The sequence below is a fragment of the Oenanthe melanoleuca genome, chromosome 8, assembly GCF_029582105.1.
Source record: "Oenanthe melanoleuca isolate GR-GAL-2019-014 chromosome 8, OMel1.0, whole genome shotgun sequence".
In the NCBI taxonomy this organism is placed as follows: domain Eukaryota; kingdom Metazoa; phylum Chordata; class Aves; order Passeriformes; family Muscicapidae; genus Oenanthe; species Oenanthe melanoleuca.
The window spans coordinates 21,722,124-21,746,716 of NC_079342.1; the positions used below are offsets into that span (position 1 = coordinate 21,722,124).

The following is a 24,593-nucleotide window of genomic DNA, read 5'->3' on the forward strand; positions in this document are numbered from 1 at the left end:
GGGCGGGCCCGGCCCGGAGCCACGGCCCGCCCGGCTCTGTCCCGGCTGCGCCCCGCTCACAGCCCGGCACCGCGGTGCTGAGGGGCCATCCCGGCCCGGAGCCACGGCCCGCCCGGCTCTGTCCCGGCTGAGCCCCGCTCACAGCCCGGCACCGCGGTGCTGAGGGGCCATCCCGGCCCGGAGCCACGGCCCGCCCGGCTCTGTCCCGGCTGCGCCCCGCTCACAGCCCGGCACCGCGGTGCTGAGGGGAATCCCTCATAGTGACCCACCGGACAAAGGCGTTGGGTATTTGAATGGATTCGTGCGGTATTGTCACCGTCTCCTCCATTCCAACATCCAGCCCGCCTTGCAAACTAAAGTTACTTTTAATTATGTTGGATTGCAAACTAGAAGTTCCTTTTAATTATGTTAGTAAGGAAAAGTTTAAGCACATTCTAACAATGCCTTTCATTGAGTATAAAAGTCACTGAGGAAAATCAATGCCAAAGACACCACGAGCCTCAAAAAAAAAACCAGCAATGCAATGTATCTTCTTCACATAATCCATCCCAAGCTCATACACCTCATTTAAAAGGGGACCAGGTACCAGCACATAAAAATAGTTCTAAAAACAAATTGTTTGAAATATTTAAAATGCTTTGAAATTAATTCTTTATTATTAAAAAAGAGTGCTTTCAAACATCAAAGAAATCAGCAAAGCATTTTAAAAAAATACATTTCACTATTTCCATTTTATCAATAATTAAAAAAAAATAAAAATAGACTGTATTTAAAAATATTTATACATGCTAAAAGCAATAAAACCTCTTTAGCTTTATTCCTCCCTGAGTGCATACATGACATCATCCTGGCTGAGGTTCAGTCGCACCCTCATGTGCAGATATTTATTGCTGGCCTCCACCAGCAAGAGCCTGCAGGCACCAAGTCTTGAACAAATTGCCATGGTTTCTGACACTGTGGGGCTCTGCAGGCCTTCCATCCTGCACAAGGCCACGTGGTGGTGGTAGATCTGTGGAAAAAGAGAAAAAGCACAGGTTATGTTTACTGCCTGCTGCAACTGAATGTGCCAAGGTGACAGGGAGAGAAGCTGCCTTCCAACCACATCCATGGGAGGGGACATAAAACTCCAGCCCATTCAGATGCTGTAATTTTATACAAAAATGTTTAGAACTGCATCATTCTATAAACATTAATATTTAGCTTCTACTCTACTCATGACTACTCCAGTGTCTTCACAGCTCTGCTGGCACCCAGTATTTTATGGATCTACTAAAAAACCAAAGCTACCAGTGACATATCTGTCTCTATGAAGAAAAACAGTGACACACAAGTTGGAATCAACTTTCAGTTTTCCTCCCTGGACTCCTGCCTGATAATTTCAGCTTCTCTTTTATTTTTCCTGTTATAAAGCATGTTAGAGGAGAAGCATGAAATGTTTTAACAAGCAGGCCAATAAAAATAAAACCACCTTGTGATCCAGATCCCTGGTGTCAGTAACAAAAAAGCCCCATACCTGTTGAACTGTTGCCTCCTCAACTCCCGCCCTGCGAAACTCTGCCAAAATTGCTTTCAAGAAGATTTGTTCGTGCAATGAAGCATTTCTGAGTCAAAAAACAAAACAGACAAAAATCCATTTGTGAAGTTCAGAACCTATGAAAAATCAGGAGGAAGTCTGGAAGGGAAATTTCCTTGGGAGCTACATATTTAAACATAGGGTGGGCAGTTTATGTCACAAGTGGCCATTGTATCAAAGCCTGCAACTGGCATCACAATTTTTGTCCTTGAAAATCTAGTGAAACTGTGAAAGAGACACAAAAGCAAGGAAGTATTTTTACCTGATTGCATTGACATATGGTGATGAGAACATTTCATCTATGGCTTCAGTCACGTGGGCCATCCTGACCATCTCTGGGGCTCTCTTCTGCCTGGCAAACTCGCAGATCTCCGTGGCCCTTCTGCAGATATCCAGGCACCGCCGCGCATCCCCGGACAGCGCTGCCACCTGCAAGTGAACGTGACAGATCCGTGACATTTCCAAACAGCTGGGGAAAGAGTTTAGCATGAATCAACAGACAAACAAACCCCAAACACCCTGAGCACCCAGCACCTACCTTACTACAATCCTGAAGAACAAAATTTACTGACCAAAACCAACATCTCCCACATCATCCACACACCCACATCATCACCCACACATCATCACTTCAACACCAAAAGCTTTCAGAAATATCAGTTTAATTATCAGTGAAGACCTTTACCATAATGCAAAATGCAAAAGGAAAAAAAATGGAGGGTGGGGTATGACACCAAAAAACTCAGTTTTTCTATACTCATTAAAATACTGATTTTAAGAGTACACCAATAATTTTGGAAGATCTCAATAAAATATGTAGGATTTACACATCCATTTACAGTTACAAGTGACTGAAATTTCTGAAACTAAATACTTGTCAAAACCCCAACTGTGCTTTACAGTTTTAATAAAGCTATGAACATTCACCACATACTAGTACTGGCCTAGTTTTCCCAGCAGATGCTGGTAATATACAAAAGCCCTAGAACCCAGCTGGGGCCAAGAATGAGAAACCTGTAGAAAATCTAATTGCAAGGTATATTTCTATATTTTCTGAAGAAAACTCATACTAGAAAAACACTGCAATTGTTCCCTTTGCAAAAGCATCAGTATTACTCTTACAGAGAGGTGGTTCCTTCACAACAAAACACATGCCTGTATTTACTGCTGACATATTTATGAACACTCTTTTTTAATCCTACAATGATGTAGGATGCTTTGACATAATTTTAATAGATTACTTTAATACAGAGCTGGTAATATAACACATTAGCAGTGCACATATCTCAATTAGAGAAGCTACTGATCCCCGATGCATTAACTTACATTTTGTACAACAGAGTATTAAGACTTGCAAACAGGTATTATCGATTATGACAGGGCACTAAACATCCTGAGAAACAAAATTAATAAGGCTATTTCCACTGCCACTGGCATGCTATCTTTTTCAGGATTCTCCAATGACTCACATTATGCTAAACAGTGGAGACAGTTGACATCTTATCATCACGACTCTTGTCATGCCTTCGCTCTTGGAATATGCTGCTGCCTTCTCAGAGTAGGTGGAAAAAGCAAGGACACTGCTCTAGCAATGTCTTGTGAGAAGATCCCCTGAATAAAGTATGATCTAATTGTGCCCCACTTGCCTCCAATACAGAACATAACCACAGAACCGGGTCTAGCAGCTGTTACAAAACTCTCCCTGTTGTCCGCACACTTTTCACCTGGTGCAACATGAAGGACATTTATCTGCTCTGTGCTCACCTTTCTGGAAACCAGCTGAACTGCATCCTCTTCAAATGCCTTCACACCCTTCAGTCTGGATGAAACTATTTGCTGTAACTGTTTGTAGGTGTAGGGCTGAAAGGACATTCTGGTGAGGCCCTACAACAAATGACATAACACAGTGAGAAGTGTTTGTGGTGCTGGAAAACTCTCAACTGCTCAAGCATGGCCTGTGTGGTTACTTTTACTTTTTCTGGTAGGAGAAATCAGTCTTTCACTTCCTTTCCCTCCTGACATGCTTTGATCAATCACATTTGTGAACCAAATGTACAAATCCACAAAACTGTGACTCAGTGAGGACCACTGGCTGGATCTCCCCACCGAAAGGCCTAAGGAGCAAATGAAGCTGCTATCAGAATTCAGGTTTCTCTTATAAAAAACTTTTAAATAAATAAGAGGTCCCCAATACAAAAATATTTTGATTACATCTGTCTACACATTATTTTTTAATACAATAACAGCAGCAGCTGTGGAAAAATATCAATGTTTCCTTTAGCAAATCTGTATATGTGCGTGTTGACTTCAAGGTAGCCATCAGCCAAGAATTAAAACCCTCTTTTGGCTCAAGCTAATAAGAACTGTAAAATCTATGTTACAGATGGTGCACTGCCTTTCATCCTACAGGAGACCTGAGTTTTGAATCTCTTATGCAAAACTTTTCTTGTGACTATATGGACTCAGCTGATCTGCAGTGGGTTTAGTGGGTGGGGGAAAGCTATTCACACCCTGTGGAGCTGTTTTTGAGTCATGGAAGGATACAGGCACAGAGCACTGTTTTTGCAAATCACTTTTCAGTGCTGTGGTGAGATGACCGAGGAAAATATATTAAAAACAAGTGGAGAGTGCATCCAATTTTCTTTGTTGGATACTTTTATATAATCTACCAACTAATAAAGGCAAGCAGAGAAGTAAGTAGGTTCCTGGAATGAAAGTGGAAAGAGGAAGGGAAACCAGAAGAGAATTCTTCCGAACTCCACAGTAAGCAGATTAACCATAAAGCACAGCATTTGATTATCCAGATCTTAATATATTTCAAAAGGCATTCATGTTCTTATTTCATTCTTACAAGAACATAGTGTACATACATAGCATAATATATGATTAGCAAACAGGCTCATGAACTTAGTTCGCTACAGTTTATGTGTTCATTATCAACCCTCTGGAGAGGGAATTATAAAAAACATTGTTCAGCTTCTGATATAACCAATCCTACTTTTCTCCTGGATTGCTTTTGATTGCATCCAGCATTTAATCTGTTCTCCTTTTATGGCATAGCAACAGAACTGTTAGGACATACCAGCCTGCTTGCTACTCTGTTCATCATGATTCTCTCTGGCAGGTCCATGGTGTTGGCAATGGCCAGGATGATTAGCTTGGAGTGCCTTTGGGTTGGCCAGTCAAATAAATTGTACATCACGTTCTGCTTCCGGGTCCACAGCAGGTCAAGCTGCAGAGATAATGAGAGAAGAATCAGACTGGAAAAAAGAATGGCCTCTTATTTGCAATACCTGGTGAGGGTTTGAGAACCAGCTCTGCCACAGAAGATTTCTCATGTGATTCTGAACAAGCTGTCTCTGTTGCCTCTCCTTTATCCATCTACTAATAGGACTGCATTTGCTGAATTGGGGCTCTAATCTCTTTTGGAAAAGCACAGTTCAACTGGATGCTTGAACAGTAAATGTTAAACAGCTGGAGTTTCAAAACACTACTGTGATACTAATACTACATCTAACAAGATTAAAAGGCCCTCCAAGTGAGAACCTGAATTAGCTTACAGCAAAAATAAGAGTGCATATGATTATTACTGAACATAGCACATTCAAGGGTTTTTCAGAATTATGTGTGACTTATTTCTCTGTGAGTTTTCCCACTGGAAAAGCAGCAGCTTCCAGACAAAATACAGTTGAAACCCCAGGTATTTAGAATTGTCAACTTATTCCACATCTTGGAATATAACCTGTATGGAATCCAAGGCAAAGAGCAACATGGCAACAGGATACTCAGCCTTTTTAGGAAACTGAATTTAAATACGTAAGAGGAACCATTTGCACCTCCTCTCTCCTAAGTCTATTCCTGTTATATCATATGTGATACACTCAAAGCATGCATAATCTTCCATCCATGAAAAAGTCACTTCTTACAATCCTTGGAGGAAAGAAAAAGGTTTCTTTGTCTCACCTCATCCACTATCAGCACTGTTGTCTTCCTCTTTGGTCCAGGTGTACTGAACAGCTTTGCCAGCAGTACTGCAGCATGGGTTGCTGTCACCTTCTGACCTGTCAAGAACTGCACAAGGATTGAACAAATATTGTAGGTTAATCACACCAAACCCCTGGAAATAGAAAGTTTGACTCCATTCAACTTTGCCTTTCCTTAACAATCAACACCAAGCACCTGGATTATTTTTTCCATGTGGGAGTGAAAAAAAAAAGAAGAAAGTAGCTCATAAGACACTCTGGTCTACCAAGAACTGCCCAAAAAGGAGAAGAGAAACAAAACAATGCATAGCTAATACGAAAGAACCACAGAATTCTCTGCAATCTTAGAATCATTAAGGAATCCTGAACCCACCCAGTCTAGAAGGGCCCTAAACCCAGAATTTCTCTAGGGTGTCTTTGAATGCACACACCTACTGAAAACCTCAGTCAGCTGACAAGAATAGCCTGACTTGAGTAATCTTGGACTGCTATTAAAATTCTAATGAATCATCAGCAGGATCTATAATTAAATTTATTCAACGGTGAGCTAAAAAAATACCTGCAATACCTTTGGCAACTATGTGGCAGAACAGATGAGCTGACTGTACATTACCTCTTCCCTTGCAAGTCCAAAGATATCCAGAAATCAAAGCATGACATTTCAAAATTACACTGCAGATGCTGAATCAATTGTTCATCATAGTGCAAAGTCCAGGAATAAAGCCAAATGGGGACTGCATTTGAAAACTGCATTTTTTTTCTAAAATCTCTTATAAACCTAAGATTTGATAATTACTAAACAAACCACAGCACAAGGTTCATGTATAATCTCTACTTGTTTCATGTTTCCAGTTCAGTCAGAACAGTCCAAATCAGTCACAGAAAAGAGTTGAATACCAGAGAACCTTGATTCCACAGCCCTGGAGCTGAGTATCCAATGTACCATGGAGTTCAGTTGCTGTGGTGGAACTGCACTCTTACTGTACCCAGGTATTTAACCCTATCTCTCATCTGTCCAGGGCTTCCAGTCCCTGTTCCATCTCTAAACTTTGCTACAGCAGTAACTGCAGAAGGAAGCTCCAGAATTTGCTTCAGTCATGCTAAGAAACATCAGCAAAGTGGATCTTGACCTGCAGCAATCAGGAGAGCAGCAGCAGCCTAGCTCTTAGTTATGGTTCTTTGACAGTAGCTGAGGCAGAAGGAATTGGGGAAGTACGTGGTTCATGTGACTTTGTACTCCCCTAAAGGATATTTCACTGGGCTACCTTAGAGTTCAGGACCAGTGGGGAGCAACAGATTGTACTTACAAAGGCCTATTCTTTATTCATTTTGAGATTTTATGCTGAATGGGATAGGAACAAAGGATGTTAAAATGCATTCACACTACCATGAAATAAGGTAATTGTCAGGAAGCCTCTCACTATGCTAAAGAAACACAGTGGCCTGGCCTTAGCAAATCCCTCAGCAAGACACTGTCTAAGCTGGTTTGAGGAAAGGATGCAAATATGCAAATTTAACTCGCAACTATGAGGATAGAGACATTAGAACAGTAATGTATGACACTCCCTGCTCAGAAAGATGATGTCAAACGTAAATAAATGGAGCAGAAGTTTATATGAAAATGGAACAGATGCTTCAGGAAACCATTTCATTTCCAGGTCACTGGTTTAAAGTTAGCCTAGACTGAGAAAGCTTTTGAGCAGTTACTGTCTAATGCCTACTGGGTGATCTTAATCCCGTCCTCAGAAGATTAATTCCCACCATACAACACAAGCTCAGTCAGTAGTCCCAGATGGATACTGGCAGACTGGTTTTTCGTGGATATCAGAAATAGACTTTTGTTGACAGAGATGGCCCCTCTTTAGCTGAATTACTATTATGACTGACCAATTAACCATGAAGACCCCTCAGTAATTATTCTACTGCTACATTGACTTTCAGTATTGTCACCTTAGCAGTTTAAGCAGATGTGCAGAAAAAGTTACACCATAGGAAAATATAAAAAGCTGGTTTAGATTTTTTTTAGATGAGCAGATGCAATAATGCAGCAGAAAGCAAAACAGTTCAAGAAGTTGATTAAGGCTTCAAGTTAATTATTTTCTAATCTGCTCTAAGATAAAAGCACACAATCTCTGGGAGGAACTCGGAAGTATTGATAAGTGTCTTGAATACTGTAACATATTAAGGATCTGATAGTAAAATGTAAGATCTCTTCTTTCAAACCCAGGAACCACTGAAAATGCTTCCCTTACCTCTAATATCTGCACATAGGCTTGATGAGGGTCTGTCAGCTTCATGCCATTGATCTCCACAAACTGGAATGGTGGCAGTTCATCATTTTCTGCAGCTTGCTGAAGACACCGAATTACTTCATGAACAGTTGCAGTTTTACCTGTTCCAGGCACTCCAGAAATGTACATGCACCTACAAAAGGGGAGTACCTCTTCAGCAGCCTGAGCAAAATGGTAACACTCTTGGGATTAATGAGCTGGAATTCTTGACCTCTGACACTAGTCCTGAACACTCCTTTGACACTTCAGGCAATTCCCTACATCTTACTTTATTTCCAAGCTGGGACACATAACACCTTGGAAGATCATGAGAATTTTTATTATTGCTGAAGCAATCAACAACCTAAAACATTTTATAAATATAATTTACCTTTTAAAAAAAAAACAGTTTACCAGACTTCTAAAACTGACCAGTTATAATTTGGTCTTTAATTTTAATCTGTAGGATAAAGAAGCCCACATTATTTCCACACACAGCACCGCTTAAGGAAGCAAAATATCAGAAAAATTGAGCAAGGAACTTTAAATGATGATAACTTTTAAAATATAAATAATAAAGTATAAGGTAAAAATATATCATCTGACTGCTGTTATGCTGTAAGCAGATGTGATCTTGGTCACAGTCCTGCCAAACTCACCCTCCTGTACCATCAATAAGTTTGCTTTCCACGAAGTTATAGATATCCTGGAATTCTTCCTCACGACAAGGCAGAGATTCTGGGATAGCAGAAACATGCAGCCTTTGAATTAAAAAAAGAAAAGAAAATTAAAATTGCTGTTCTCTCTAAAGAACTGATGTAAACAAACAGGCAGATGCTCACCTTCTATGGGGAGTTTTCCTAATCTCTCTTACATACTTTTAAATCTGAGCATCAATGTCAAGTATCCCAAAAGAAATAGCTTAGTCTCTCTCTATGTGCTCCTAATTTATGCAGCAATAAAGATTAATCTGTTTTAACTCACAAACTATTTATAAGTCAGTGCAGACGTAGGATAAAACAGAAGAGACTGCTTATAGGAAACAGAACTAAAACCCAGTTAGAAAGATAGTCAGTCCTGAATACCTTTTTTTTCCACTGTGAAGATCTACAGTGACACCTGTAAACCTTTTTCATAAACCAAGAAGAGACAAATATTGTACCCTTACAATATAAAGTTAATCAGAGAGGATCTTTGTTTTTCTAATGTTGCACAGAATAAAGATACCTAATTATGAAGAACTTAGCAAGAACTGGTTAAAATAATTTAAAATTGAAGTAGTATTTGTAAATACTAACATTATTTGTAAGTCTAGTATTGTACTGTATATTATTAAATATTCTTCCTGGATCAGAACACCATGCATTTTTACCTATTTTATTCTAAATGGTAAAGATGCCATTCCCTATTTCATCACAGCCTACTGCTATGCACACCGGATGCAAAAAAAAGCTGATTTTCCTGAGCACAGGTTACCTTAATCTGGCCTCTTCCAGTACACTGGCTGGTTCCTGGGCCGCCTGGATGCGCCTGGGAATTTCTGGAGTTGCATTCCGGGGTGTTCTGGGTGTTCCTTTTAAAGGCTGCAAAGAGAAATTACAACCTCAAACAGATTTTCTACAAACAGCAAGTTCTGTTGGGAACAAATCATCGATATGAGTTTCCCAAACATTACTTATGCCAGAGTACCAGATGAACTGAGAACCAGTATTTACACAGGGGAATTACCAAACAAGCCTTATGGTGTTTTCTTCCTAAGAGAAAAAGGGAACTGGAAAGGGGGTGGTGACAATTACACCTTTTAACTGTCTGAAGAATTTTTGAGTTGTTAGTCCTTTTCTGAAGTGCTGAATAACATAATGATCTGGTTCTTAAGAAATAGCATCCAAGTCAGTAATTTCCCTGTTTAGGCTACAGTTTTCTGATCAATATTGTCACAATATGTGAATGGTTTATATATTTGCATAACCTACTCATATCAAAGATTAAATTAGTCCAGATATTGCTTCATTAAAAGCTAAAGTGTTCAGATACTTAACTCCGGTACACAGGCATCAAGCATTTAAATAACAGGCTCAGAAATAATAAAAACAGCTTTTTTATATGGAACCTTACAGTTTTCCTCAGTGTCTTTGCAGGAGTGTGAACTGCTGACTTCCTTGAAGATTTTGGGGTGCTTAATATTCTGCTGGATTTAGTTTTCTTTTCTGGTGTACAGGGCACATCATCATCATCATCCTCCTCTTCCTCGCTACTTGAAGAGTAGGAACTGTCAGAGTCAGACAGAAAATCTTCCTGGTCCAACATGCTACGAGAAAGAGAAATTACTTGAGCTTTTTAAAAAAATACAAGTCTACACATCACAGCAACATTGTACACTTTCAGCTTTTTCTGGAGTTCTTGTAATCAGCAAGCCAAAACGTTTTCCACTTCAGTTGCTTATTTTACATGGCTTCTGAATAGACTGGCTTAAAGGAAGTCCGTTTTCTGAAGAACACCATGAGTCAACTTTATGTCTCTGAAACCAGTTTTACTTGAGTTGCAGTTAAGCTGTGCCTCTAGAACCATTTGCATTTCAATATTAAGCCAGACAAGCTCTCAAGGCTTTAAGCTTTCATGGCTTCCAGCTATCAACAGAAATCAGAACAGGAGATCATGGCAGCAGGGTTTACCTGATCTGCTCTGCAATGAGAGCACTGGTTTTCTGCACACATGTTCTCCGAGAACGAGGGGTCAGCACAGGGCTCTGGCTGCTCTGATATCCACCTAAACTGGAAAGAAAGAAAACAAAGCTGGTTCTATTCCCTCTCCTTGCATCATACTTGTAAGGACACAGAGAAGGCCTTTCAAACTTCAGGCTCAATTGTTACCACTGTCCATCCAGCATGAATTCTTATTTGTTATTTACAGATGGGCTATGGCATGGATGCTGGCAGCACAATTTCCCCCCTCTTGCACTGTGTCTTCAGTGCATATTTGCCAAGGAAAACAAAATATTTGAAGGGACAGAGGCTCAGAACAGCTGTGGTTTTATTTTATTGAGAGGTGGGGTTTTTTGCCTGTTAAAGATAAGAAAAAAATTATTTCCTTTGGGCATCTCCTTGATTTGCCCTTTGGAATGTATTTTTCTCTTTGTGTTTTGATATTCCTTGATTGTCTTCTTAAGTTGCTTCTTCATCCCTGCCACTGAAATATTTTACTGTTGCTACTAGTTCAAAGTACAAAATGAGATGAATCAGATGCTTTTATTATTTGTTGGCAGTTCTTGAAAAGTTTTTTTTAGATCTATAAATACTACTGAAATGCCATTGCCTTATCAATGAAAGGTAAACATTTTCATGCTATATATAATTAGTGCCAAAAAAGAGTGGAAATTCCATTGTTGCATCCACATCTTTACTCTTGGAAAGGAGAAAAAGGACTGCTTTCTGGCTTCTTGCCACATTTTGCACAAGAAAATCTGTTCCATTCTTCTCTTCACCTAGTTCATGACACTGTATTTTTTGGGCTTTGATTTCTTTCCTACATAAAAATTAGCATGAAACTATACATAAAATTCTCATGAAGACTCTCCTGAGGCAAATCAAACCACTTTCTACAGTCCAGCATCCCTGAACACTTGTCACAAGTTGGGCACATCTGAGTCTTGATAATGGAGTGCAGGGAAACAATTTTCATCCATGTTTCATCAACGTGGCTTCATTCCCTTTCATATTATCCTACCATTCCCATTTCCAGCTTCATTTCTCTGTTCTTGGAACCATGAACTGCTTTTCTGTCTGAAAAGTCAAGCCCCCTTTGGATCTCCCTGATACTCATACTCCCAATTTTCTAAAGCTTCATCACAGTGCACTTGTCACTGCTGAGGCTCTCCCCCTTCTCTCCTTGTTCTCAACAGGCAAAGCATGGCACATACAGAGACTTCACCTACTTTTCTCTCCAGAAGTCTTCCATAAATGTGTTTTAAGAGAGCTTCATACAAATAGAAATCCCATACAAAAAAAAAGATAAAAATGCTGTCACTTACGATGGAACGTCATCTTTCTCCTGAAGATTCTTGTCTTTATCACTGAAATCTTTGACTTTAGTGTAGGGGGACAATCGCATGGTGTCACTGACCCTCTGACGGTGCTCTGCACTCTGAGATGTTGACTTGGATTTATCATTCCTGCAGGGGATCTTTGGTGGTGAGCCTAAAATGTCATTTGTGAATTTTACTTTTCTTTTAGTAGCTGATGGCTCTAATGGTGCTATGGCATCACAGTCATCATCCAAAAGACCCAGAACTTCATATCCCAGCAGCCTGCCTTTGGACCTTGTGGGACCTAGAAATGAAAAGCAAAATTAACTTTTGTCAGGCTTCAATATGGCTGGTTTGGTTAACTTTCAGAAGACATGGTACCGCTGGTGCAGTGACTTGTTTAAATGAAAGCAGATGGACATTTCACTCCAGGAACAAGGAACTGGATCACTAGAAGGCACTTTCTCTGAAAAATTACTAAACAGGAGGACAAAGGAAGACAAATGGATTTTTTTCAGTTTTCTAACCCACTTCCATCACTTAGAACTTCAGTTCCACGTTGAAAATACTGCATATTACACAGGATCAAATGTGCTTATTCAACCAGCTGAATGCAAACATTTTAGTACACAATTAGTCAGAAGATTAAAGAAAGTGGGACATTCTGAGGTCAAGTGAGGCTGATTGGCAGCTTTTCAGCCAATAAGCGCTTTCATTTATATTTATCAGATACAAATAAAGCACTTGTGGCAGCAGTTAGATATATACAGTAGAGTGCTTGAAACAACAGACAAGACAAACAAGTGATGTGCCTACAAGGTTTGGGCTGATCCCAAAGCTTGAACAAGGAAGCTAAAAACATTGATGTTGAAAGTTAACAACAATTTGAACTAGCCAAAAGGGAGAAGCACAAAACATATACAGCATTACTGAATGAACAGAATATTGCCATATACATACTGTTTAACTCCAGCTTCTTCCTTGCTGTTGGGGTTTTGATGTCATTATTAGCCACTCTTTGAGAATGCCTCTCCTTAGAAAGGGAGGACTTGGAAGAAGAATGTTTGGATTCTATCTCCATATCAATCTTTTTTGGTTTTGTGGCACTCCGAACAACACTCTCTGTCTCTTTTTTCACAGGTGTAAAGATGTCTGAAGGAATAGATGCTTTTGAAGAGTTTGTGATGACACCTCTTGTCTTGTTAGCTTCTTTCAGCTTAGAGAATGTGTCCGGGGACAAAACCTTAAAGCACTTCCCATCCCAAGACTGTTTGACATAGAAGGTTTGTTCCTTGTTTAATGTAATAACAGGCAGCTCCTCACCCAGATGTAGTGGTATTACCTGCAAAACCAGGAAATATTGAAACACACATACATTAACATCTACTGTCAATTTAGAATTCAGCAATTTTCTATTCACAGATCTTATTACTGTAACTCATGCAATCCTTAGTTTCTAATATACACTAAGAGCTGTTGCTGTTTCTTTCTTCCCTCCCTGTGTAGAAGAGTTGCAGTACATACCATGACGCTTTTAATAATGGTCTCTGCAGCAATATCGGTGTCATAGCCAAGAACTTCATCAAAAAACACCTCCTGGGCAGAAATGTCTCTTTTAAGCATCTTCCGTTTGTTCTGAGGTATCTCCTCCAAACGACAGAACCACTGCACAACTGCACGCTTGTGCTGAGCACCTGCAACAAGGAGAGGAAGTCAGGGAACATCAGAATTTTATTGTGTCACAAGTGGTGCCAGAATTCAGCTGAAATGCCAGCAAGGGTAGATTTGCAAGTCCCATTTTTTAAGCTAAATTAAAATGTTTGAGTTGAGAATTTTAAGGGCTAAGGTAACATCTGCACAGGGTCTCAATCACAAAAATACCTGGAGACCAGCTCCAGACCACCTATTCCCTACCACAGACAAAGAGGTTCCTTATTTGCATAGATGTGATCTCCTCAAACCCTGCTAACTAAAAGCAGTGACACAAAAGGAGAAGTGAGAAATTTCAGGATGTTATTTGTAGTGCCATTGTACTTTTCAAAGCCAGAAGTGTTTTTTTTTTCCACTGTCTGACAGACCAGGGAATATTGCTGATGAAATATCTAGTTTTTAAGGAAGTTTCATTGGTTTCATTCCAGCATGAAATGAATATTGAGTTGTGCTACAAAAAAGTGCATTAATAAATAAAAAAGATGGAATGATATGTATTTATGTTTTTAAAAAGGTAAAGAATATTAAAAACCCTCAAAGTAGTATTATTATGGCACAACACCAAAAAAAAGTTGCACAAAGTAATCAGATACAGCCAATGCGTAGCTCCCAATTCAGACTCAGACAATTTTTGTATCACCTACCTCCTGTGATCTATCTTTTTGTATCTACCTCTGTATAAACAAGTACTTCTACAAGAAATTGAAGTAAGAAGTCCCATTTATTCAACCTTGTACTTTATTTTTAAATTAAAGGCATTAAATGCCTGATGTCTAAGCAGATGCAAATTCCAGGGCTGCAGTACTCTTGCTCCATTTGGATTCTCCAATTTCTAAATAAAGCATGAGCTCACATTGTCTTCCTCAAGGACCACTGCTTTTAAATTAGACAGCTACATAAAAAGACTGTAAAAAATTACAGTGCTTTAATTACAGTGTGCTTAACTTTCCATTTATGCATCAAATTTAGCTGAAATTAGCCATCAATCCCAAATATTTGGGGGGAGCATGTGACTACAGATGCAATGATTGCCAAAATCTGATTTTCTTAATAAATTAAGCCAGTGACGTAGTGTTAATGCTAACTACAACCCCATGAAAAAGATAACTTCAAAACATTTTACGATTTCTCACAAAGAATGTAAGTTTTTAATTCTCTTACCATCTTCATATAAATCCACGAGCTGTGCCACATAAGGCTGATCTGCATTCACTCCTTCTACTAAAATAAAGTCACCAAGCTGTATACAGGTTTCTGTTTTGCTGCTTTCTGATGTAATACGGATCCCCCTAGAAAGTGATAAACACAAGAAGATTAAGAGAATTTCATATTCTTCATAATTCACCTATCATTAAGCCCAATGTCCTGTCAACTTTACAGTTAATTTTGTCCCTTCTTGCAATGCTTGCAACTTAGTTCCCTGATCAGAAGCTTTCATATATTGTTCAATTAAAAAATTAAAACTTATTCACAGATTTGGTTAAATGTTTTTGCTTATACGGTATAGTTTACAATTCAAGAGCTTAGTGACAATGCTTTTGTTACATATATTACATATATATGTTACAGTGTCACAACAAAAAAATGCTCAAAACATTACTCGTTTTGTCACCGACTGCCATGTTAACCTAAATGATGTCAGAAAGGTACAGAAACATCCATTACGTTTCCCTTAGCAAAACAGAAATAAATGTTATTTACTTGTACTGGGAAGTCCTCAGCTTTCTGTCTGAACCCAAGGGTTTTCCATACCAGGAGTAGATAAGTTTGCTTTGCTGCCGGGTGTTCATGATTCCCAAGGAAAAGCTAAAACCAATAAACAAACGCTTTTTGATTAGTATTTAAAACCAACAAAAATTAAGATAGGAAGACACATAGAACTGCTATCAATTTTTTCGGCAGAAGAACGGTGGTTGACACAGAGAAGCCACTTTCCCCAAAGCCCCAGGCACCCCTCCCCGAGGGATGAGGAAAAAAGGAAGATCTTTAGGAGTGACTTGTTCCTTTTCCATTCCCCGCCATGGCGGGACCGGCTGCCCGCCCTGGGGACACCGAACCTCGCTGCGCGCTGCCTGAGATCGCCACCGACGTTTCACTTTCGCTCAATGCTTATGGTTTCGTTTTAGTTTTCAATTCCTTTTTTTTCCTTTTTCCTAAGCAAGAATTTTCGTCTGGAAAGTCGGGGACAAGCCACCCACAGCCCGCAGTGCGGTTCGCCGGCCCAGCCCGGGCGGCACATGGCGGCTGAGGGGCCGCTGTGCGGCGGGCGGGACACGGCGGGGACCGAGGGGCTCCGGCAGCACCGCAGAGACACGGACCCCGCACAGCCCTGACCCCACAGAGACACGGACCCCGCACAGCCCTGACCCCACAGAGACACCGAGCCCGCACAGCCCCTCCTCACCGGGCCCTCACACTGCCCCGAGCCGGCCCGATCCTCTCACGGAGCGAGGGAGCCTGGAACACAGCACAGCGCTCTATCCACTCCCACCTCCCCGCTCCCCGTCCCACGGGATACTGCACAGGACGCTGTGCTGGGATATCCCTCGCGAGGGAAAGCGCCCAGCCTGTCCCACAGCACTCTGTCCCTTGTGTCCCCTCACGGCCCCCGCTCACCGCGTCCCCTCAGCGCGTCCCGCCGGCTCCGCGATGGAACTTCGCGCCAAAGCGCGAGCGGAGCCCCGCCCCCGGCGACGCGCGCGCACGGGGCGGGCGGAGCGCGGCCCCGCCATGTTTGTGCCGGGCGGGCGCGGCGGCGGCGGCTCCGCCCCGGAGGCGGAAAGGGAAGGGGAAGCGCGGAGAGCGCGGCGCTGAGGGGAGCTGGGTTGGGGCCGTGAGCCATGGCCAACCGCACGGTGAAGGACGCGCATAGCATCCACGGCACCAACCCGCAGTACCTGGTGGAGAAGATCATCCGCACGCGCATCTACGAGTCCAAGTACTGGAAGGAGGAGTGTTTCGGCCTCACGGGTATGGCGGGCGGGGGCCGGGCCAGGCCGGGCCGGGCCGGGGGGAGCCCGCACTGACGCTGTCTCCTCCCTCTCGCAGCCGAGCTGGTGGTGGACAAGGCCATGGAGCTGAAGTACGTGGGGGGCGTCTATGGAGGGAACATTAAACCTACGCCCTTCTTGTGTCTGACGCTGAAGATGCTGCAGATCCAGCCCGAGAAGGACATCATCGTGGAGTTCATAAAAAACGAAGACTTCAAGTAAGTTGTAGTGTGATTTTTCCCTTGTTGAAGTTATACCTAGGGGAAGTGCCCAAAACAACCTCAGTGCAAGGTTTAGCTCTCAGTACACTCTGATAAATTTGCTTTCTCAAGCTTTTCTTGCTTTCAAGACTGCTCTCCTTGTCACCTGGCTTGTTGGAAGGGCTCATCTTTGTGGCATATGCTCTTTGTGATAATAAACCTCTGCCTGAAGTATTTGGAATGGACTGCATTAAGGGATTCATGTTAATCTACTTTTTCTTCAGTATTTTTTCCATTTTTGTCAGTGATAATGCCCCCATACAGACCTTATGTATGTAAAGTATATATGTGGTTTTAAAAGTATCGAGGAAGTGATGGAGCAAATCTAAACGGTTATGTGTTCTGGCCAGTATACTGATTTTCCTCAGAAACTTGTGGGGAAAAAGCTGTTTTTGTATCCAAACTGCTAAGTGTGCAGGAAGCTGAGATCCATGGAAAGGTTTCCTTTCCAGGTATGTCCGAATGCTTGGAGCACTGTACATGAGACTGACAGGCACTGCCATCGACTGCTACAAATACCTGGAGCCGCTGTACAACGACTATCGGAAAATTAAAAGTCAGAACAGAAATGGGGGTAAACACTCTTTTGTCTGTTTAGCGATATAAATCTTAAAAATTATGGCATAACCTGTTGGCATAAGTTGCCTGTAGTTTAATCTTTACTCTCTAGTGTTAATTTTGTCTTTTAAATGCTATTCTTCGCCCCCAGAATTTGAGCTGATGCATGTGGATGAATTTATTGATGAGCTACTCCATGAGGAACGTGTTTGTGACATCATCCTTCCTCGACTGCAGGTTGGGAAATGTAGATGGTTATGGAATTCCTAACTGCACCAAGTTCAGTAGCTGATTGGCTGCTGGCTTGTTGTGTAAGTTATGGTTGCCTCCTTAGGTGTTTGTTCTTACTTGGGTTATGTGGAATAAAGTTGCAATTTCTCCTAGAAACGGTATGTTCTGGAAGAAGCTGAGCAACTTGAGCCTCGTGTTAGTGCTCTGGAAGAAGACATGGATGATGTAGAATCTAGTGAGGAGGAGGAGGAAGAAGATGAAAAGGTTGGTAAACTGTTTTGGAAAGGAATAGTTGAAGCTGGACCCCTTTAGCACACTTCATAATCTGTGACAGATATTTGAGGGGAGGCACCAGAGAGCTGCTGGCAACTTATCTTACCTCCCCTCATAACATATTTTCATATAAACAGCTTGTGAAAACTTGGACCCTGAAGCAGCTCTCAGATTGCCATGTCCTCCTGTCTCTTGAATTCCATGTTAAGCTTATTTAGATGAATTAATTTATATGCATATGTAATGGAGAGAACTAAAGGTGGTGATGGAACATCCTGTGACCATCAGGATGGTACAGTCAGTGCTGCTGTACTTCTTCAGAACCAAGACTATGAGAAGTGGCTGTTTGAATTTCCAGCTGGCAGTTTTGGTCAGCACCACTCACTCCTAAATAAGAAATACTTGAGGATGGGGAAGCTTGGCTGCCTGACAGTTTATATTCGTTATTTAGCAATGTTTACTGATAGCATCAAACCTTGCTGAAACAAGACTTACAGATCCTCCCCCCCCGGTTTTCAGCTGGAGCGGATCCCATCTCCTGACCACCGCAGAAGGGGCTACAGGGACCTGGACAAGCCCCGCAGGTCTCCGGTGGTGCGCTACCGGCGCAGCCGCAGCCGGTCCCCAAGGAGGTGAGCTGACTCTTCCTTTACCAGTGTTTATACCTGTTGTGCTGAGATGGCTGGAGCACAGCAGTGAAGGTGGCAGTTCAGCCACAACCTCCCACACTTCCCAGTTCCATTAGCATTTCCTGAAGTGAGGAGTTGCAGTGCACAGCCACAGTCAACCCCTCTGTCTGTTTCTCCAGTCATTCTCTGACTCTTGAACGATGAAGATGTTAAGGAGAACCAAGTGCTTTGTTTTCATGTAAGCCAGAGGCTGTAGAGATTAATTGCTCTTACTGATATAAAACCAGGAAAAATTAATCACTTAACTCTTGCTCACTGCATGGTCAAGTCCTAAGCAGGTCCATGTGTAGCAGGCCAAAAACACTAATGGGAAGTAAAAGCCCTGGTGGTGTTGCTGAAGAATGTGGGAAGTAAAACAGCTGTCCTGCTAATGATTTTTAGTGATTTTTTGCTTTTCTCCCCCAAATGCAGGCGCAGTCGCTCTCCGAAGAGAAGAAGGTACTCTTTAATTCTGTTATTTAAGCTGAGCAGTGTGCATTTGTAGTACAGCTCTCTTACAAGCTGCCTTTCCCTCAGCCCATCACCGCGCCGGGAGCGGCATCGCAGCAAAAGCCCGAGACGGCACCGGAGCAGATCCCGGGAGAGGCGCCACAGATCGAGATCTAAATCTCCAGGTATTTCTGCCACTTCCAGAGTAACTTTGGCAAGTCCTTATCGGCAGCACATCCACTGCAAGAAAAATCTGTGTCACCGTACGGAAATGGTAGCACAGTTGTTAAATCTGGCTGATAAAACTGCTGCTCACATGAAAGCAGAGCTGGGGAACTCCTTTAATGGCTGCAGAATTGTCTTGAGTAAGTTTTCAGATACTTGCCAGGAGGTTAATTTGAGTGCCTGGTTAAAGCTAGGGTTGTTCAGGCAATATCTAGCACATTTGGTCACTAGAAGGAGATTGACAGGAGATTGCATTAGCAAGACAATGAAGAATTTCAGTGTCAATGGAAATAATTATCGCCTTTTTATCCCACAGGGCATCACCGTAGTCACAGACACAGAAGTCATTCCAAATCACCTGAAAGGTAAAGGCTTAGCCTGTTTCTTAAGTGCAATTTGGAAATTAAAGATAGGTTTTACAGTGTTGGCTTTTTGGTTTTTTTCCGTTTCAGATCTAAGAAAAGTCACAAAAAAAGTCGGCGAGGGAATGAATAACAAACAAAACCCAGCCCACCGTTTAAGGACCTTGAACTGCAGTCTCATGCTGTCCTGTTTGTTCTACAGGACAGCCGGCTCTCTATTGGCTGCTTTAGCAGTCCCTTTCTTCAGTCTTTCTCATTTTGTTGTCTTGGATTTTTTTATTAAAGGTAAGCTAAGGATACCTTTTATGTAGTTAGTTACTCATCCTTGTGATAGAATTTGAATGTTGTTTTTTAATTGCTGAAACCTGTTATAACTTAATGAAGAGCAATAAAGAAAAGGAAGGTTTGTCTTTAGAGGCTCCTGGCTGTTTCCTTCATAATAGTTTGTTGAGATGTCCCCTAGTTGAAGCTGGCTTCATTCTCAAATCAGGGCATTGTTTTGTCAAACTGTCCTGCAGACAGGTGCCAAAGGAAGTCTTCATTCAGTCACAAACACTGCAGGGCTCCCAGCCCTGCCCTCTCAAAACTGCAGTACAGGAGAGGAAACAAAGCTGTCACAATCCAGTGCATTTACTAAAAGTTCCCATGAAAGTGCTCTCCAACACGTGGTTGGCATTGGGTGCTTTGTAAAAATCACCCTTCAGGGTAATCTGCTGCTTCTGATGATGCCATCAGAGATTTCAGAAGGTTAAAGTAGCACAGAACACTGCTTAATTCTTTTGGAGTAAGAAGTTCAATATATTTAAAGACAGTACAACACTACTTTGAGCACAGTTTGTGGCCTCCCTGTGACTGGGGACAGAATTTGACACCATGATGTTCAGCTCTACCTTCTCTGAGTGAAGTTAGCTTTTTAAATTTAGAATAATTAAGTTCTTACTGAAGATATAATTATCCTATTACTGCATTTGAAATCAGTTGTGTTAAGTCCTTCTGTACCATGTCTTTAGTCATGGCCCTTCTTCAGGAGCAGGGACAGTTTTATCCCTGATAGCATTTAGGGCTTCAGGATTCTCATATTGCCCTGGGAGTGCTGACAACACAAATAAGTGTTCCTAGTGAATTTATGGAAAGCCCTCTTTAAAATTGCTTCCCAGTACAGCCTAATTTTTCCAGGGTATTTGCATATTATTTTGCAAAGCTGATAAACAGAAAAGCAGGTGTGCTCTTCCTTCAAGTATAATACACACATTGACTGTGAACAGCACATGCAACAACACCAGCATGGAAAAAACAGGTCTAGTTGCTTGTACCACTTGTTAAAACTGCTCTTTCCAAGATCTCCAAATTAAAGCCATTTTTATTACTCCTGTTAAAGCATGCATGCACACAAATAGAGAAGAGGAAAAAGTCTTATGTCCTTTTTTTGCAGTTTTATTTTTCTTTTTAAAAAGTTTTTTGGCACTACATCGTTCTGTAAAGAATAGAAGTGACAAATTTTTAAACACATGAAATCCCCTTCTAATTTTATTTTTTTAGAACAATATATATAAAGTCTGAAGCAACCAAAGTATGAATACAGCTAATAGAAAATAAAGAACTTAATTTTAAAAATTCTCTCTCTTTACAGTTTATCAAGATAAAACAAAACACAATTCCCCTTAAAAATAGGGTAATAAAATAGATGAAATTTGTATCACTCAGTTTTGTGATACTAGTAAAAACTATAGTTCATATCTATGTACAAATGATACAGTTTAAAAACAGTCTTAAATAATCTTGTATCTAAACATGTTGCATTAAGATTTTAAATCAGAACCTGAATTTCTTCCTCCCCTCCCCCCACCCACTCACAATCCCATCCAATTTCACTTTTTCTGTTGAATGTAATTCAGATTCAAGTGTGGGTGTCCTTGAGACAGAAGCGAGAATCGCTGGTTACTCTGCATCAGTGGACCAGCTAAAAGAAAATGGATTACAATTACTTCAGCAAATCACATAGTTTACAGTGCTTGGCTATATTCAGTGTACCAATCTAACTTAGAAATAAGGCCACTTACTAGACTGACACAAATGCTATCTGTACAACTAACCCATTTAATGGGACAATGCAGAATTACTTTAATCCTATACCAAAATTCCCTAAAAAAGTAATTTGCATTACTTCAGTTATTTAACAAAAGTTTTTTCAGGATTTTGAGTAAATTCAATTTTCACTTGGAAACCCTGCTAGAGCCAATAATTTTGAAAAAGGATTTGGTGCCTGTATCTCATTTTAGCCCAGGTGACCCCAGCAACACGTCCTCCAAGTCAAATTTGAGCATCAGTTCTCTGGTAGTAGAGGTCTTTTCCCCCTCCTGCCAGATGCTGAACACCTTTACCTTTCATAAACATCAGAGTTGAAATCAAGTCAGTTCTTCCCAGTTCCCTGATCAACTGAACCTGACCTAACTTTGCAGTCAGTGCTGTTCTGACTGTGGATCGGCTGGACTAAACCTCGAGAGGCCCCTTCCAACCTCAGTTGGTCTAGATAATTTTTATCTATATAAATAATTTCAAGCAAGGTATGAAAGCCAAATAAAGTGAATTATGACAAAAATTTTTTCATATTCTGAACATACTCATGGGCCAATCATCTTAACCTCTACTGACAGAGGCAGCTCTACAGTGAGCCAGCAGCAGCAAATAAAAAGAGGCTGGAAGTGCAACAGGCTGTAGACTGGCTCGGATTTCAGCATTTTATTTTAACCCTTCCCTCCCACAAAGCTTTTCATTCATCCACAGAGGAAGCTGAAGTGCTGATTTGACTCTGGGATTCGTTTTGGTTCCAGGGAGCCTAGCAAGTGACACATGATTCCTTGGCTTTTAAAGCCTTTGAGACAGTACAGAGACATGGTGCATGAGCTGTTGATTCACATACTGGTTCTAGTACCTTGAGGGTAGAAAGGTTTGTTCGGTGGGTAGCTGGCATTTCCCTGCTGCATGTAGTTCTGAGGCATATTGTAAGGCCACGCTCCTCGGAGGAGAGGAAAATGGGTAGGGGTCCCATGGTCCCAAGGGACAGAAGGAGGGTTCATTTTACCAAACTGTCCTTGGAAACCCTGATCTAGTTTTCAATTGAAAGGGAAAAGCACATTGCAAGTTGAAATAATTAAACAGTAAGTCACAAATACAATTTACATTTTAAATAACAGTTTGCAGGGGACTTAATGCGATCAGTCTGATGTGCTAATTTATTTTTTTTTAAAATATACATCAGTAAAAATTACCACCTAAATTACTTCATTATTCACTATAATAGAATTATTGGGAAGAAAGAGGATGGCTCATTATTAAAATCAAGAGCTACGATTTCACTATTTTTATGACTTTCTCATGATGAAAAATACAAGGTCTGAGCAATGTTCAGAACTACTGTCTGATCCCACACAAACATCCACTATCACTGACAGAGCTGTGACATGAAAGATGTTATCCTCTGCAAGAAGTAACTCACATGTATCACTGGAATTCCACTAATACTTACATGCTTAAGAAACTTGCTATTAGATCACTGGACTGACTTTAAAAATTATTTTTTTAGAGAGAAAAATATAAACTTTGGGAAGAAGTACACAAATTGTAAAGCTACTCCATTTACAATTCTGATATCACTGCAACATTAAGGATGAGAAATCAAGCATCCAAGGAGGCAGGACCCACAATATGAGGCACAGCTCTGGAGTATGCATGAAAAAGAGTTGTCTGTCTTGATACTTCTAATGATCCTACTTCTGATCAGTTGTCTTCTGAAAAGACAATTAAAGGAGCTCCTTTCAAGGCAAGGTTATGTAAGCCAGTACATAGTTTCCACAAACTTAGTGTTCTCAAATTGTCCTGAGGAGGTAAGAAACCATGCTTCAAACAGATAGCAGACAGCTCATCTCTACTGTGCATTCATCTTAACGGCATCTAAGCCAAAAAGGAAATAAAACTGATTCAACTTCACAGAGCAAAATTACTATGATTGGGAACTAGGAAAAAGAGTGTGAGGAGGTTAGAAATGGATGGAAGATGAGGGATGGGAAAAAAATACCATGACTCACAGCGCATGGTGAAGGAATTAGAATTTATGGAGCTTGTCTGAAAGAAGGCAGCTGCCTTAGTAAGGATATGTGGATTGGAAGGAGCTGCTTGAGGGAAAGACAAAGCTGGATAAAGGGACAGATGAGATGCTCCAAAATGGAGAGGTAGGGACAGAGCACACTGGAGACACAGAAAACACACGGGTAGAAGTTCCTGTATCCTTTAAAATATATTTCCCACAAAGCTTTCAATAGAAAATCATTTATCTCCAGCAACTTAATATATATTTGAAGCCCACAGGTGAATTATTCCTCATCAAAAACTGCAGACTCAGCTGAAAATCTACTGTTACTAACAACCACAGTATTAGTGCAGAGAAAGGCTGGGCAGGAGATTCAGAATTTTCATATTAGGATGAACAACTGCACCAGTACATTATATTAAGGATTTATTTTTTTAAACATAGGAGGACTTATACACTCAGAATAAATCAGAAGACCATCACCATGATTAATGATGTAAAGGTTAACAGTTAAAATTTAGGGGCTGCCACAGTTCATGTTGCAGAGAAAACTGAATGGGCTTTAATTATTATATATTGCTTTTTCTCAGCCTCAAACATACCACTGTACTTGGCTTTGCTATGAGGCAAGAGGCTGTTGCCCACTTGTCACGGGAAAACATATTGCCAGGAATCAACATCGAGATTACAGAAGTTAAATATGGCAGGATAAGCCACAGGAAAAAACAGAATGGATAAAATCATATTATAGTGTACTAAAGGTGAGTAGACAATATTCAACTTGCACAACTGTAATTCTGCCAGTCTCTAAGTTCATGGTTGCAACCTCAGCATTTGTCTAATAATTTATGTAATGATGTGTTGAACTTAGAGGTCTTTTCCAACCTTAATGTTTCCATGATTGTCTGATATAAGGAATCCATTATTTGTCA

General features: G+C 40.9%; 3 protein-coding genes across 5 annotated transcripts in view; 1 reads left to right on the plus strand and 2 right to left on the minus strand.

Annotated features, from left to right (window-relative positions):
- Positions 1 to 556: 556 nt before the first annotated feature.
- On the minus strand, positions 557 to 16,287 carry ORC1 (origin recognition complex subunit 1). The gene is made up of 17 exons (XM_056498222.1): positions 16,174 to 16,287; positions 15,259 to 15,363; positions 14,719 to 14,846; positions 13,372 to 13,541; positions 12,808 to 13,189; positions 11,854 to 12,151; positions 10,499 to 10,597; positions 9,942 to 10,134; positions 9,303 to 9,409; positions 8,486 to 8,587; positions 7,809 to 7,980; positions 5,537 to 5,644; positions 4,656 to 4,805; positions 3,338 to 3,457; positions 1,836 to 2,002; positions 1,514 to 1,601; positions 557 to 1,009 (listed from the first exon to the last, which is right to left on the minus strand). Exons 2-17 carry the CDS (start codon positions 15,345 to 15,347, stop codon positions 815 to 817), a joined length of 2,568 nt encoding a protein of 855 aa, XP_056354197.1. The 5' UTR covers positions 15,348 to 15,363; positions 16,174 to 16,287; the 3' UTR covers positions 557 to 814.
- Positions 16,260 to 19,988, plus strand: PRPF38A (pre-mRNA processing factor 38A). Its single transcript, XM_056498223.1, has 10 exons — positions 16,260 to 16,527; positions 16,606 to 16,765; positions 17,260 to 17,381; positions 17,517 to 17,602; positions 17,750 to 17,860; positions 18,389 to 18,501; positions 18,970 to 18,996; positions 19,075 to 19,172; positions 19,529 to 19,577; positions 19,665 to 19,988. Exons 1-10 carry the CDS (start codon positions 16,398 to 16,400, stop codon positions 19,705 to 19,707), a joined length of 939 nt encoding a protein of 312 aa, XP_056354198.1. The 5' UTR covers positions 16,260 to 16,397; the 3' UTR covers positions 19,708 to 19,988.
- Positions 19,989 to 20,987: 999 nt separating this feature from the next.
- The window catches only part of TUT4 (terminal uridylyl transferase 4), a 44,207-nt gene continuing 40,601 nt past the window's right edge, over positions 20,988 to 24,593 (minus strand). For 2 of the 3 annotated variants that reach the window (XM_056498225.1, XM_056498224.1), the window contains exons 29-30: positions 22,507 to 22,680; positions 20,988 to 21,534 (exon numbers count right to left, since the gene is read on the minus strand). In XM_056498225.1, coding sequence (XP_056354200.1) covers positions 21,443 to 21,534; positions 22,507 to 22,680 — 266 coding nt within the window. In that variant the 3' untranslated portion in view covers positions 20,988 to 21,442. The remainder of the gene's footprint in view (positions 21,535 to 22,506; positions 22,681 to 24,593) is intronic. The other variant, XM_056498226.1, reaches the window with a different exon arrangement.